The following is a 14,824-nucleotide window of genomic DNA, read 5'->3' as shown; positions in this document are numbered from 1 at the left end:
GATTCCCATTTTACAGATAATGGAAGTGAGGCACAGAGAGGTTAAAATTGTGCCCAAGATTAAATAGCTAGAGAAGGTGGAAGGAATAGACAGGGAGACAACAGGAGGGGTAAAGAGAGAAAGGGAGAAAAAGGGAGAGAGGTGGAAGAGGTGAGAGAGAGAGTCAAAGCCACAATCAGTAAAGGTCTGTTAAGAGCCCAAGTGGTAAGTACTCCATGTGAAGGCAATGAAACTTCAGATTTTCATTTTAATTTAGATTTGTATTCTAATAGAATAGATAGTCACAGAAAAGGTTTTATAACACATACAAAGTACATAAAATCACCTAAACATAACTGAAAATAAAAATTTAATTTTTCTAATTTGGCTAACAGCTTTTTCAGTCTAAAGTTTCTCAATGTTAATTCAGTTTAAAAGTTACTCTGCTTCAAACAATATTTAAGTGGGAATTCTATATTTACCTATCTGCCAGTTCCTTTCTTTGGCTTCATTATAAAACTGATGTAGCACAAGGAAGTCAATGACATCTGGCATGTCATGATATCTGAAGAGAAAATAAAGTACATGTGATTCCGTATACAGATACAACAGTATATGTCACTTTCTAAATATCCAGGGATATATATGCTTAATGCGGAGCTACTGAGCAAACTGTTTCAAACCTCAAGGTCCTTACAAATGCTTTTAATTAAATTAAACCCCATGTGTTTGATCTGTTTGTCTTAAATATTTACTTATGACCTTAAATCACTGACTATATTACTTTTATCCTATCTTGTAAGACTGTTATTTCTTACATTATCCAATGTGTAAGTATATCTCCAACAAAACTAATGATGCCTAAATGTCTTGAGACAATTGATCATATACTGTGTTGGCCAAAATCCTCCTTTGGTTTTAAAGTAAAAATTAAAGGCCCATTTTTCATTTTCACCAAGAACTTTAAGTGTATCACCATTTTGTTCCACTACCTTCTGCCATTTTTCAGGCAAATTGATAATTCCATCTTCCCAAAACTTTTCATTTTTTTTGAACAAAAAAATGTTTCAGATGCCTTTTACGGTATTCCAGGGAACTGAAATATTTTCCATTCAGGTAATTTTGTAAAGACAGAAATAAATGGACATCTGAAGGTGCAATGTCTGGTGAACACAGTGGATGAATCAGAACTTTCCAGCGAAGCTGTTAACAGTTTTTGCCTGGTCATCAATGGAACATGTGGTCTTGAGTTATCCTGATGGAAAATTATGCATTTTCGGCTGACTAATTCTGGAAGCTTTTTGTCACGTGCTGCTTTCAGTTGGTCTAACTGGAAGTAGTACCTGTTGGAATTAATCAGTTGGTTTTCTGGAAGGAGCTCATAAGTCCCTTCCAATTCCACTATATGTACATAACCTTCTTTGGAATGAAGACCAGCCTTTGGTGCGGTTGTGTGATAGTTCATTTCACTTGCCCCATGATCTCTTCCATTCCACATTATTGTACAATATTCACTTTTCATCATCTGTCCCAATTTGTTTAAAAAACAGAGCATTTTTGCCTTGTTTCAGTAGAGAATCACACACAGAAGTACAGTTAAGAAGATTTTTTTCACTTATGTGGAACCCAAACATCAGAGTGATTAACATTACCAAGCTGGTGCAAACAATTTTCAACACTTGATTTGGATATTTTGAGAATGTCTGCTATTTCCTGTATGGTATAACTTTGATTGTTCTCAATTAATGTCTCAATTTGACCACTATCAACTTCAACTGGTCTAACTGACCACGGAGCATTGTCCAACAAGAAATCTTCAAAACAAAACTTCGCAAACCACATTTGATATGTTTGATCAGTCACAGCACCTTCTTCATATATTGCACAAATCACTTTTTTTGCCTTTCTTGAAACAATAAAGTATCATATGCCAAAAATGTTCCTCTTTTTCTTCCATCTTCAATATTATAATGGCTACACAAAAATTCATCAGTTTGATGTGTTTTTTTTTTTTTTAATGCTCACTGATATGACAGCTGTCACAATACAACCTAACAAAACCATTCTGAATGAAGTTAAAGACAATGAGAGTCATATTATGGGAAAAACAAAAAAAAAAACAAAAAAAAAAACAAAAGAACTCTGGCTATGCCAATAAAAGAATCAAGTCATTAGCCACTGTAGTTGTTGACCTACAGTTCACCCTGAAAGGAATTCAAGATGAAGCATTCTGTGTTTTGGATATATGGACTCTTAGATAGTTAAGATGCATATGTAAGGAAGAATTTCAATGACCCTGGACTCTTGCATCTTTCCATATATAGAACACTAAAATCACTGAGATATTTGATCCTCGTGACTACCAATAACTAGCGAGATGTATGCTTGACTACATGTATTTCACAGCCAAAAAAATTTCAAATATACCCTGGCTCTGCCCCTGCTACCTCTTGAGAACATCTTGTCAGAGTTGTCTAAGGCTATCTCCCAGACTATAGTCCTCAGCAAGCTCCCAAATAAAACTGAAACCTATAGGTCTCATGCTGTATGTTTTTATTTCAGTTAATCTATCTATCTATCTATAGTATGCGTGCTAAGTCGCTTCAGTCGTGTCCCACTCTTTGTGACCCTATTAAGTGGAAAAACAAAACAAGAATTAAATATTAAACCATGGTCTTTAAAACTCTAAAGCCCGTAGTGCTGTCATGTTTTCTTTACCATCAAGAATACACGTTAGGAATTAAAATACACACACACACACACGAGCCAACATAGATACTCACTTAATGGAAAAAGATTCTCCAGTCATTTTGCCTGAAATGGGGTCCAGAAATGCAAGCTTCAAGCAGCATAGTGTAGGTGGTCCAATCTCATATTTGATTCCTACAATCTTAACAAACTCTTGTTCCTATTCATGAGAATACCAAAAAATTATTAATTTCAATATAAATAATTGCCTAATATTTGCATATTATTTTATTATTATTTGAACAATTTAAAAATTATCTGAAACGTATTGTAAATCAACTATACTCCATTAAATTTTTTAAATTATCTGATAAATTTTATTTTAAAATTATTAAATTTTAAAATTATCTGAATATCCACCAGATTTGAGGCATTCCACTAAGCGTTAAAGGTAATAAGACATGGCTCTTGACCCCTTAACAGCAATTTGTAGTTTAGTGCATGGCTCTAAACTGAGGATAAGCAGAAGAATCCCCTTGGTAATCTTTTTTAAAATTCATGTTCCTAAACCATACTACTATGGAACTGAGTTCACTATATCTAGGGTAAAGCTCAGTCATATGTATTTTGAACAAACTCCCCAGGTTTTCCTCTGGAGAGTTAAGAAGTTTTCTGCTGGTTAAGAATCACTCCTCTAGTCACTACTTCTCCCTTGGACTCCTTGGTAGTCTGTTGGTGTGAAATCTTTGTGGCCTTCCCCTCACCTCCTCAAGTCCCACAGAACCCTACAAGTTTCATTCATGCGTGAGTACATCTTAATCCACATTAGCCAGGCTGTGGACAGACTGGCAGTGCCTAATGGGAGCTCTACTGCTTGGAACATGGCATTTTTGGCATATGATACTTTATTGTTTCAAGAAAGGCAAAAAAAATGATTTGTGCAATATATGAAGAAGGTGCTGTGACTGATCAAACATATCAAATGTGGTTTGCGAAGTTTTGTTTTGAAGATTTCTTGTTGGACAATGCTCCGTGGTCAGTTAGACCAGTTGAAGTTGATAGTGGTCAAATTGAGACATTAATTGAAATCACACAGGCTCAAGTGATAAGACCACTGGAGGAGGAAAAGACTCCTTCAACACCTTGTTCAGTGAGACAGACACTGGCAAGCATTTGCCCAGGGCAGTGTTTGTAGACCTGGAACCCACGATCACTGATGAAGTTGGTACTGGCACCTATCACCAGTTCCTCCACACAAAGAAGCTCATCAGGGCAAGGAAGATGCTGCCAATAATTATGTTCGCAGTCACTACATGATTGGCAAGAAGATCATTGACCTCGTCTTGGACTGAATTCAGAAACTGGCTGACCAATGCACAGGTCTTTAGGGCTTCTTGCTTTTCCACAGCTGTGGTGGGGGAACTGGTTCTGGGTTTACCTTCCTGCCATTGGAACATCTCTCTGTCAATTATGGCAAGAAGTCCATGCTGGAGTTCTCCATTTACCCAGCCCCCAGGTTTCCGCAGCTATAGTTCACTAACCCTACAACTCCACCCTCACCAACCACACCACCCTGGAGCACCCTGTATCTTCATGATAGACAATGAGGCTGTCTATGACATCTGTCATAGAAACCCCGATATTGAGTGCCCAATCTATACTAGTCTTAATTGTCTCATAAGCCAACAAGTAGTGTCTTCCATCATTAGTTCCCTGAGATCTGATGGAGCCCTGAATGTAGATCTGACAGAATTACAGACCAACCTGTAATTCTGTACAGTACCCTTTCCCTGCATCCACTTCTCTCTGGCCACATATGCTCCTGCCATCTCTGAGAAAGCCTAAAATGAACAGCTTTCTGTAGCAGAGATCACCAATGCTTGCTTTGAGCCAGCAAACCAGATGGTGAAATGTAACCCTCACCAAGGTAAATACATGGCTTGCTACCTGTTGTACTGTGGTGATATGATTCCAAAAGATATCAGTGCCACCACTGCCACAATCAAGACCAAGTGCAGCATCCAGTTTGTGGACCAGTGCCCCACGGGATTCAAAGTTGGCATTAATTACCAGTCTCCCACTGTGCTACCTGCTGGAGACCAAGCCAAAGCACAATGAGCTTTGAGCATGCTGAGGCCTAGGCTCACCTGGATCACAAATTTGACCTGATATATGCCAAGCTTGCCTTTGTTCACTGGTATGTGGGTGAGGACATGAAGAAAGAAGAGTTTTCTGAGGCCCATGAGGACATGGCTGCCTTTGAGAAGGATTATGAGGAGGTTGCAGTGCATAAGGCTGAGGGAGAGGATGAGGTTAGAAAATATTAACCTATTACAACTTTAAACTCTTGGGATTGTCTAATTTGTATTCTATGGAGCTGCCCATTGTGGCCCTATCTTGTCATAATATTAAATTCTATTGATAACTCTATTAAAAAAATCATTCCTCTAGCAGAAATACAGTCTGTAATTAGGCAGGTGGACATATTATGTATATGTTTGGGAAAAGGACTTACAATTTTGAGTGCTACAATATTATTTTAAATACCATCCTTAAACACTGTTATTAATCACATTTAATGATGACAAAACAGAGCCTCATGGGTACAGTGATGTTTTTAGAGTTACACACTTGTATACAGCAGAGCTGGGATTGGAATTCAGATCTTATTCCAAAGTCCAGGGTCTTATACCACAAGTAAGTTGACTTCTAAAATTTACTATAAACACAGGGTTAGAATTTAAAATAAGAAATCACACAGGCTCAGTGAACTGCTGCTAGATGCCCAGTAGGCCAGGCTGAGCACTCAGAAATGGCCTTCCTTGGGAGTCAGCATGATCCTGACTCCACCACGACCTTGGTGACCCGAGGCATCTGACTTGCAGGCACTGTGTCCAATGCCACCCAGTCCGAGGATGTGGCTTCATGAGGCTGTGGGCTCTGGGCTGTGAAGACAAACCCCACACATCCTGGTGACAGAAACACCCCATGAGGGCACGTTCTCTCTGATGATTAGTATTTATTTCAGCACTTTGTTAATGTGGTTGTTTTATTTTCTACCTATTGCACTGTTGTGACTTGTTCACCATTATTTGATTTTTGTATGAATAAAAGCTTTGTTACAGGAATCAGCATACTATTTTTTAAACCTAGAGAGAAGGTATTATGGTGACTGAAAGTTGTAAAGTAATTAGCCTCCAATTAAAATAAATAAATTTAAAAAATAATAATAAAAAAAAAAAGAAAATGTGATCAGGTGTCAAATATAAATGTATAAAAGCCAAAAAAAAAGAAAAGAAAACATATGGTTTATTCATTCCTATAATTCTAAAAAAAATCTTATTTTTCACCTAATTCACAATAGATGTTAGCACCCCTATTTCCCAGGAGATGATTATGTAAAGCTCACTTTATATTTTAGTAACTTATAGCCTTAATACAATTTTTAGAAGTGCCTAAATCTTTATTTCAATAAATACACACATTGTCTCTTCTATCCTTCCTGTTAAGCATCATTACAAAACAACTAAAGAATGTGCTAATCATTATAATTGCACTCATCTCCCATACTAGTACGGTCATGCTTAAAATCTTGCATGCTAGGCTTCAGCATTACGTGAACCAAGAATTTCCAGATGTTCAAGCTGGATTTAGAAAAGGAAGAGGAACCAGAGACCAAATTGCCAGCATTCACTGGATTATAGAGAAAGCCAGGGAATTACAAAAAAAAACCATCTACCTCTGTTTCAATGACTATGTCAAAGCTTTTGACTGTGTGGATCATAATAAACTGTGGAAAGCTCTTAAAGAGATGGGAATACCAAACCATCTCACCTGTCTCCTGAGAAACCTATATGCATGTCAAGAAGCAACAGTTGGAATCCTGTATGGAACAACTGATAGGTTCAAGATTGAAAAAGGAGTACAACAGGGCTGTCTGCTGTTACCCTGTTGGAGTAATCTATATGCTGAGCACATCATGAGAAATACCAGGCTGGATGAGTTACAAGCTGGAATCAAGATGGGCAGGAGAAACATCAACAACTTCAGATATGCGGATGATATCACTCTAATGGCAGAAAGTGAAGAGAAACTAATGAGCCTCTTGATGAGGGTGAAGGAAGAGAGTGAAAGAGCTGGCTTAAAAATAAATATTAAAAAAACTAAGATCATAGAATCTAGCCCCATTACTTCATGGCAAATATAGAGGGAAAGGTGGAAGTAGTGACAGATTTCCCCTTCTTGGGCTCTAAAATGATTGCAGATGATGACTGCAGCCATGAAATCAGAAGAAATTTGCTTCTTGACAGGAAAGCTATGACAAACCTAGACAGTACGTTGAAAAGCAGAGACATTACTCTGCTGACAAAGGTCTGTACAGTCAAGGCTATGATCTTCCCAGTGGTCATGTACAGTTATGAGAGCTGGACCATAAAGAAGATGGAGCATCAAAAAAATTGATGCCTTCGAACTACAGTCCTGGGGAAGACTCCTGAGAGTCCCATGGACAGCAAGGAGATCAAACCAGTCAATCTTAAGGGAAATCAACCCTGAATACTCATTAGAAGGATTGATGCTGAAATTGAAATTCCACTATTTTGGTCATCTGATGTGAATAGCTGTCTCACTGGAAAAGTCCCTGATGCTGGGAAAGATCAAGAGCAGAATGAAAAGAGGTCATCAGAGGATGACATGGTTGGATGGTATCACCAGTGCAATGGACTTGAACTTGGGCAAACTTTGGGAGATGGTGAGGGATAGAGAGCCCTGGCATGCTGCCATCATCCATGAGGTCACAAAATGTTGGACACAACTGGGTGACAGAACAACAATAACCACAAAGTTATAGGTTTCTTAGGATTTATGATATTTACTATATCCTAAAGCTGCCAGAATCTTGAGGGTGTCTGTGGTCCACACATGCAGTCAATTTATAGAGCCTTCAGAAAGCACAAAGCTGCTAAGGAAAATATCCACATCATGGAACTACTGCACTGCTCGAAGTACATGGTATACACCAGAGAACCTGAAGCCTGAAGGAAATTAGGTCAGATAAAGACAACAGGTGACATACAAATTCCAGGAAACAAAATGCGGCCCACAACATTCAGCTGTACAGGAGTATGGTACAGTATAGTACACCTTATCCTGGGCATACAATCAACACTGAAATATCCAGAAACTGAGAATAAGCATACAGGAAAGTAACTTAATTCCAAGATACTTCAAGTACACAGCTTATTAATTTGGCAAACTTACCCTGAGATCCATTTTATTCCATGGCTGTTTTTGTAAATTAACGCTGTATGTTTTTGATTTTCTTACAGCCCGTACATAAGCTTCATGTCCTTGCCTAAAATATATAAGCTAAAACAAAAAAGAATGAGTTATTAAACAGCAGCATCCCATTTAGCCACTCTATACATCCCAATATATTCCCACAAATGTCCTCTTTGATTAACAAAATATGTAATTCTAATTTTGAAAAAAAAAAATATACAATAAAGTTACTTGTCAGCGTCAAATAATGTCCATTCAGTACTTACACCTATGCAGCCCTGCACTAAGCACTGCATAATAAAAACAGAGAGAAAGTGAAAGTTGCTCAGTCGTGCCCAACTCTTTGAAACCCTGTGGACTATACAGTCTACGGAATTCTCTAGGTCAGAATACTGGAGTGGGTAACCTTTCCCTTCTCCAGGGGATCTTCCCAACCCAGGGATCGAACCTAGGTCTCCTGCATTTTAGGTGGATTCTTTACCAGCTGAGCCACGAGAGAAGCCCAAGAATACTGGAGTGGGTAGCCTATCCCTTCTCCAGGGGATCTTCCCGACCCAGGAATTGAACTGGGGTCTCCATTGCAGGTGGATTCTTTACCAACTGAGCTTTCAGGGAAGCCCCAAAACACAGTTCTCCTCCATAAATTTCTGAAGAAACAGACTAATGACAAATGTACACAAAAGCAGTCATCTTTTAAAATAATATATTTCAAACTATAACTGACATTCTAAAACATCAACATATTAATAGTGAGCCCATGTATGTGTGTGAACACACACATTTGTTATTGCTGTTCAGTCGTTAAGTTTTGTCTGATTCTTTTGCCACCCCATGGACTGTAGCCCACCAGACTTCTCTCTCCATGTGATCTTCCTGGCAAGAATACTGGAGTAGGTTGCCATTTCTTCTTCCAGGGAATGTTCCCAACTCAGGGATTAAACCTGTGTCTCTTTTGTCTTCTGCACTGACACAGGGGGAGTTCTTTACCACTGAGCCACCTAGGAAGTGTATATATATATATAAAAGTATGTGTGTGTGTGTGTGTGTGTGTGTGTTAGTCATTCAGTCGTGTCCAACTCTTTGTGATCCCATGGTCTGTAGCCCATCAGGCTCCTCTGTTCATGGAATTCTCCAGGCAAGAATACTAGAGTGGAAAAAATAGAAAGAGAAAAGGAAACAGTCCCATTCACCATTGCAACAAAAAGAATAAAATACTTAGGAATAAAGGTACATAAAGAAACAAAAGATGATGAAAGAAAGAAAGAAATCAAAGAAATCAAAGATGACAAAAATAGATGGAGAAATATACCATGTTTGTGGATTGGAAGAATCAATATAGTGAAAGTGAATATACTACACAAAGCAATCTATAGTTTCAATGCAATTCCTATCAAGCTACCAGTAGTATTTTTCACAGAACTACAACAAATAATTTCACAATTTGTATGGAAACACAAACAACCTTGAATAGCCAAAGCAATCTTGAGGAAAAAAGAATGGAACTGGAGGAGTCAAGCTTCCTTACTTCAGACTATATGACAAACATACAGTCATCAAGACAGTATGGTACTGGCACAAAGGCAGAACTATAGATCAATGGAACAAAATAGAAAGCCCAGAGAGAAATCCGTGCACCTATGGACTCCTTATCTTTGACAAAGGAGGGGAAAATATACAATGGAGAAAAGACAATCTCTTTAACAAGTGATGCTGGGAAAACTGGTCAACCATGTGTAGAAGAATGAAACTAGAACACTGTCTAACACCATGCAGAAAGATAAACTCAAAATTGAGTAAAGATCTAAATGTAAGGCCAGAAACTATAAAACTCCTAGAGGAAAATATAGGCAGAACACTCTCTGACATAAATCACATCAAGGTCCTCTGTGACTCACCTCCCAGAGTAATGGAAATAAAAACAAAAATAAACAAATGGGACCTAATTAAACTTAAAAGCTTTTTCACAACAAAGGAAACTATAAGCAAGGTGAAAAGACAGCCTTCAGGATGGGACAAATAGTAAATGAAACAACTGACAAAGAATTAATCTCCAAAATATACAAGTAGCTCATGCAGCTCAATACCAGAAAAATAAACAGCCCAATCAAAAAGTGGGCAAAAGACTTAGACAGACATTTCTCCAAAGAAGATACAGATGTCTAATAAACACATGAAAAGATGCTCAACATCACTCATTATTAGAGAAATGTAAATCAAAACCACAATGAGGTATCATCTCATGCTGGTCAGAATGGCCACCATCAAAAAGTCTACAAACAATAAATGCTGGAGAGGGTGTGGAGAAAAGGGAACCCTCTTACACTGTTGGTGAGAATGCAAAGTGGCAAAGCCAATATAGAGAACAGTATGGAGATTCCTTAAAAAACTGGAAATAGAACTGCCATATGAGCCAGAAATCCCACTGCTGGGCATACACATCAAGGAAACCAGAATTGAAAGAGACACGTGTACCCCAATGTTCACTGCAGCACTATTTACAATAGCTAGGACATGGAAAGCAACCTAGATGTCTATCAGCAGACAAATGGATAAGGAAGTTGTACATACATATACACAATGGAATATTACTCAGCTATAAAAAAAAAGAACACATTTGAGTCAGTTCTAATGAGGTGGATGAGACTAGAGCCTATTACACAGAGTGAAGTAAGTCAGATAGAGAAATACCAATACAGTATATTAACACATATATATGGAATTTAGAAAGATGGTAATGATGATCCTATATGCTAGGCAGCAGAAGAGACACAGATGTAAAGAACAGACTTTTGGACTATGTGGGAGAAGGAGAGGGTGGGATGATATGATAGAATAGCATTGAAACATGTATATTACCATAATGACCAGTGCACGTTTGATTCATGAAGCAGAGAAGCTGGTGCTCTGGGACAATCCAGAGGGATAGGGTGAGGAGGAAGGTGGGAGCAGGGGGGGTGGTTCAGGATGGTGGGACACATATGCACCTGTGGCTGATTCATGTTGTTGTATGGCAAAAACCGCCATAATATTGTAAAGTAATTATTCCCCAACTAAAAATTATTAAAAAAAAAAAAAAAAGAATACTAGTGTGGGTAGCTACTCCCTTCTCCAGGGGATCTTTCCAACCCAGGGATTCAACCAGGGTCTCCTGCACTGTAGGCAGATTTTTTTTTACCATCTGAGTCAACAGGGAAGCCTGTCTCTGTGTGTGTCATACCACAGTCTACTGCTAAATACAGTAATTTCCCAATTAAAATTGTTCTTTTTCAAAAATTAACATTAGAACTGGCATAGTATGAAAGAAAAATTAATCCAAGTGTTTGGTAAAACCCTTTGCCTCCTTAAGACAGCATTCACTATCATATAGATTCATTAAAAAAGTTTCTTTCCCACAATAAGTCTTTTTTCAACCTCACACCCTACTGACAGGTTTGAATCACCTCCCAACCACAAACGTCTTAGTTTCCTTTAAAGCTAGGAATACTAGATCTGACTAAACAATCAGCAAACATTTCACAAGTAAGTGCCACTCTGGATACAGTTTATTGTCCCAAGCATGTGCCCACCAGGGTAGAACAATGCCAGAGTGAATGGCCTTGCACAGTATTGGTCCTCAAATACCCCTGGGGGCACTCTGTACCTGAGAAGCTAAAGAACAGCTTGCATGTAAAATAGGTAAGTAGGGCTACCCTTCTTGTACACGTAGCTACTTCCTAACAGCAGACCCATTTTGGAGAAGTTTTTCCCATTCTACTTCATTGATTTATTATTACTCCAAACACCTCACAATCATTACACAGAGGCAACTCTAGGGACAGGGAAAAAGTCAGGAGACCTGATTGCTGTTCCTGCTACCTTTATAGGCCATGTGACTCTGGTCTTTCACATGCTCACCTATCAAATGAAGAGAACATTCTGTTGCCAGCTGTGTTTTAAAGATTGATAACAATAACAAGAGATAGAGAAGCATGCCTCAGGTATTATCCTAAATGCCTTACAAATATCCATTAATTTAATCCTTCTCAGAACCCTATAAGGTAGATACCTTTTATCCCCATTGTACAGTCGAGGAAAGTAGGGCACAGAGAGGTTAAGTAATTAGTCAAAATTTGGTCAAAATCTTATGTTTCATGAACCTCAATGTTCACTGCAGCACAATTTACAATAGTCAGAACATGGAAGCAAACTAAATGCCCATCAACATTGGGATGGATTAAGAACATGTTGTACATATATGCAATGGAATATTAATCATTTATAAAAAATAATGAAATAACGCCATTTGCAGCAACATGTATGAACCTAGAGATTATACTCAGTGAAGTAAGTCAAACAGAAAGGCAAATATCATATCACTTATTTGTGGAATCTAAAAAAGATACAAATGAACTTATTTACAAAACAGAAGTAAAGTCACAGATACAGAAAACAAACTTATGGTTATCAGGGATAAGGAGGAAATGGATAAATTGGGAAATCAAGACTGACATATACATATACTATATATAATATAGATAACTAATAAGAACCTACTGCATAGCACAGGAAATACTATTCAGTACTCTGTAATAGCCTATATGTAAAAAGAATCTGATAAGAAAAGTGGATATATGTATAACTGATTCACTTTGCTGTACACTTGAAGCTAACACAACATTGTTAATTAACTATATTCCAATAAAAATTTTTAAAAAGTAAAAAAAAAAAAACATATTTATACAATAATTTTAAAGTGGTGGTAGAGACAAACAGAAGAAAGTAACACAAAAAATACCATACTATAGAGATTTCTAAAATACTCTGACATATATCTATCAACACTAAGTCAGAATTTCTAATAGTTAAAAATAAAGGTAAAATTTTTAAAGGTTTAAATATTAGTATACAAACACAGGGGCTTCCCTGGTGGCTCAGATGGTAAAGAATCTGCCTACAGTGCCAGAACTCAGGTTCAATCCCTGGGTCAGGAAGATGCCCTGGAGAAGGGAATGGCTACCTACTCCAATATTCTTGCCTGGAGAATTCCATGGAAAGAAGAGCCTGGCAGGCTATAGTCCATGGGGTCACAAAGAGAGAGACACAACTGAATGACTAACACACATGCACACATAAACACAACCGCAGTGGTTAAGAAAAAAAATTCATTACCATGCTTACCAATAACATGATAAACATGTTATTCAGTTATCCTTTATTGTTTATTTCTGTACTCAACAAATATTGAACAAATATGTATGTATGTACAGGGCACATAATCAAAATAAAATCTTTTCCCTCAAGGATATGGACAGACGTGTAGATACACAATGCATGGCAGAAAGTAATATGTATCATGAGAGAAATAATTTAGATGCGAAAGTTCATGAAGAAGGAGTGGAAGCAAATGGAAAGTAGGGATAACACGCAGAAGAAATTGGTATTTAAGTTAAACCTTGAAAAATGAGCACTTTGAGAGGTAATGATGTGTGGGTAGGAATATTCCAGGCAAAATAATGAAGACTTAACATTTAAAAAGTAATGCTGTCATTAAGAGAATGATTATATAAAAAGTATATTTCTGCCCTTATGAGTTCTTTAAAAACAGTCTTTAATTCACACATTTCATTGTTTGATTCACTTATACACCTTTCCGATTCCCTGAACAACTGTCGTTACCTAACACACATTAATCTTGAAACATATAAGCATGTGCTAAGTTTAATAAAATAGAAGGAAAGGTAAATACATTCCTATAAAAGAGAAAGGAGTCTCAGATCACAGAGTATACAAATTCTTATTCTGTTCTAAGATTAATTCAAAAATATTTCTCCTAAGCTCCCATATAAAAGGCAATAAATACAAGAAACTTGATTTTGGATAGGCCCCTAAAAAGCTCTTCTAACTTTTTTCATACAGCATTCCTTCAGAGCAAATATTTGCTCAAAAGTCCAACACATATTAAAAAAAAAACACACTTAGGCAAGGAGACATTTTAATAAAATCAAAACATATTCAGCAAGTAATAGCTTAATTGTAAGGTTACTACTCCACAGCTGTCTCTCAAAGTACCTATAAAAGACAATTATAGAAATGTTTGGTGAAATTGTTATATGGCCCAAGACATTTAGAACCATTTCCAAGGTTTTGCTCCTTCTTTGTTACAATGATAATATTACTTTCCTATTATCTGTCTTAAGTTGAAAACTGTGGGTAAACATTTAATGATTCAAAAATGAATGATTAGTCAATGTATCTAATTGACTATACAAGAAACTATACAAGTCAACTAGGGCTCAAAATATAATAACGCTACCATAATTTTTACAAGAAAATCAAATTTTGTCACTGTATAGAATTTAAATCAATTTTTGACTGACCAATCATAAATATGGCTGTTACTCGATCACTGGTTCAGCAGGAAGGCCTTGTTTGTGAAATGACATTCTCCTGAGCACCAAAAGGGGTGATTATCCGCTATAATATTTTCTATCAGGTTGACTATCGGCTTCTTTAAAAAAAATATTAGGATTTGATTAGGATTTAAAACACACTGACGATGAAAAATCAGAAAGAAAAATTAAGGAATCAATCCCATTCAGCACTGGAACAAAAGAATAAAATATCTAGGAATAAACCTACCTAAGGAGACAAAAGAACTGTATACTGAAAACTGAAGACACTGATGCAAGAAATCAAAGACAACATAAACAGATGGAGAGATACTCCATGTTTCTGGGCTGGAAGAATCAATATTGTGAAAATGACTATAGTACCAAATGCAATCTACAGATTCAATGTAATCCCTATCAAATTACCAATGGCATTTATTATAGAACTAGAACAAAAAAATTCACAATTCATATGGAAACACAAAAGGTCCTGAACAGCCAAAGAAATC

General features: G+C 37.1%; 1 protein-coding gene and 1 pseudogene across 4 annotated transcripts in view; one reads left to right on the top strand and one right to left on the bottom strand.

Annotated features, from left to right (window-relative positions):
• Window positions 1-14,824, bottom strand: part of BRWD3 (bromodomain and WD repeat domain containing 3) — a 156,857-nt gene that overhangs the window by 33,716 nt on the left and 108,317 nt on the right. For all 4 annotated transcript variants that reach the window (XM_019956005.2, XM_070783702.1, XM_070783703.1 and 1 more), the window contains 3 exons: window positions 7,927-8,034; window positions 2,763-2,887; window positions 462-544 (listed from right to left, as the gene is read on the bottom strand). In XM_019956005.2, coding sequence (XP_019811564.1) covers window positions 462-544; window positions 2,763-2,887; window positions 7,927-8,034 — 316 coding nt within the window. The remainder of the gene's footprint in view (window positions 1-461; window positions 545-2,762; window positions 2,888-7,926; window positions 8,035-14,824) is intronic.
• Window positions 3,468-4,994, top strand: LOC109555270 (tubulin alpha-1C chain-like; annotated as a pseudogene).

This window comes from Bos indicus, chromosome X (genome assembly GCF_029378745.1).
Source record: "Bos indicus isolate NIAB-ARS_2022 breed Sahiwal x Tharparkar chromosome X, NIAB-ARS_B.indTharparkar_mat_pri_1.0, whole genome shotgun sequence".
In the NCBI taxonomy this organism is placed as follows: Eukaryota; Metazoa; Chordata; class Mammalia; order Artiodactyla; family Bovidae; genus Bos; species Bos indicus.
Note: the sequence above shows the minus strand (reverse complement) of the source record. Positions and strands in the feature narration are given on the sequence as shown.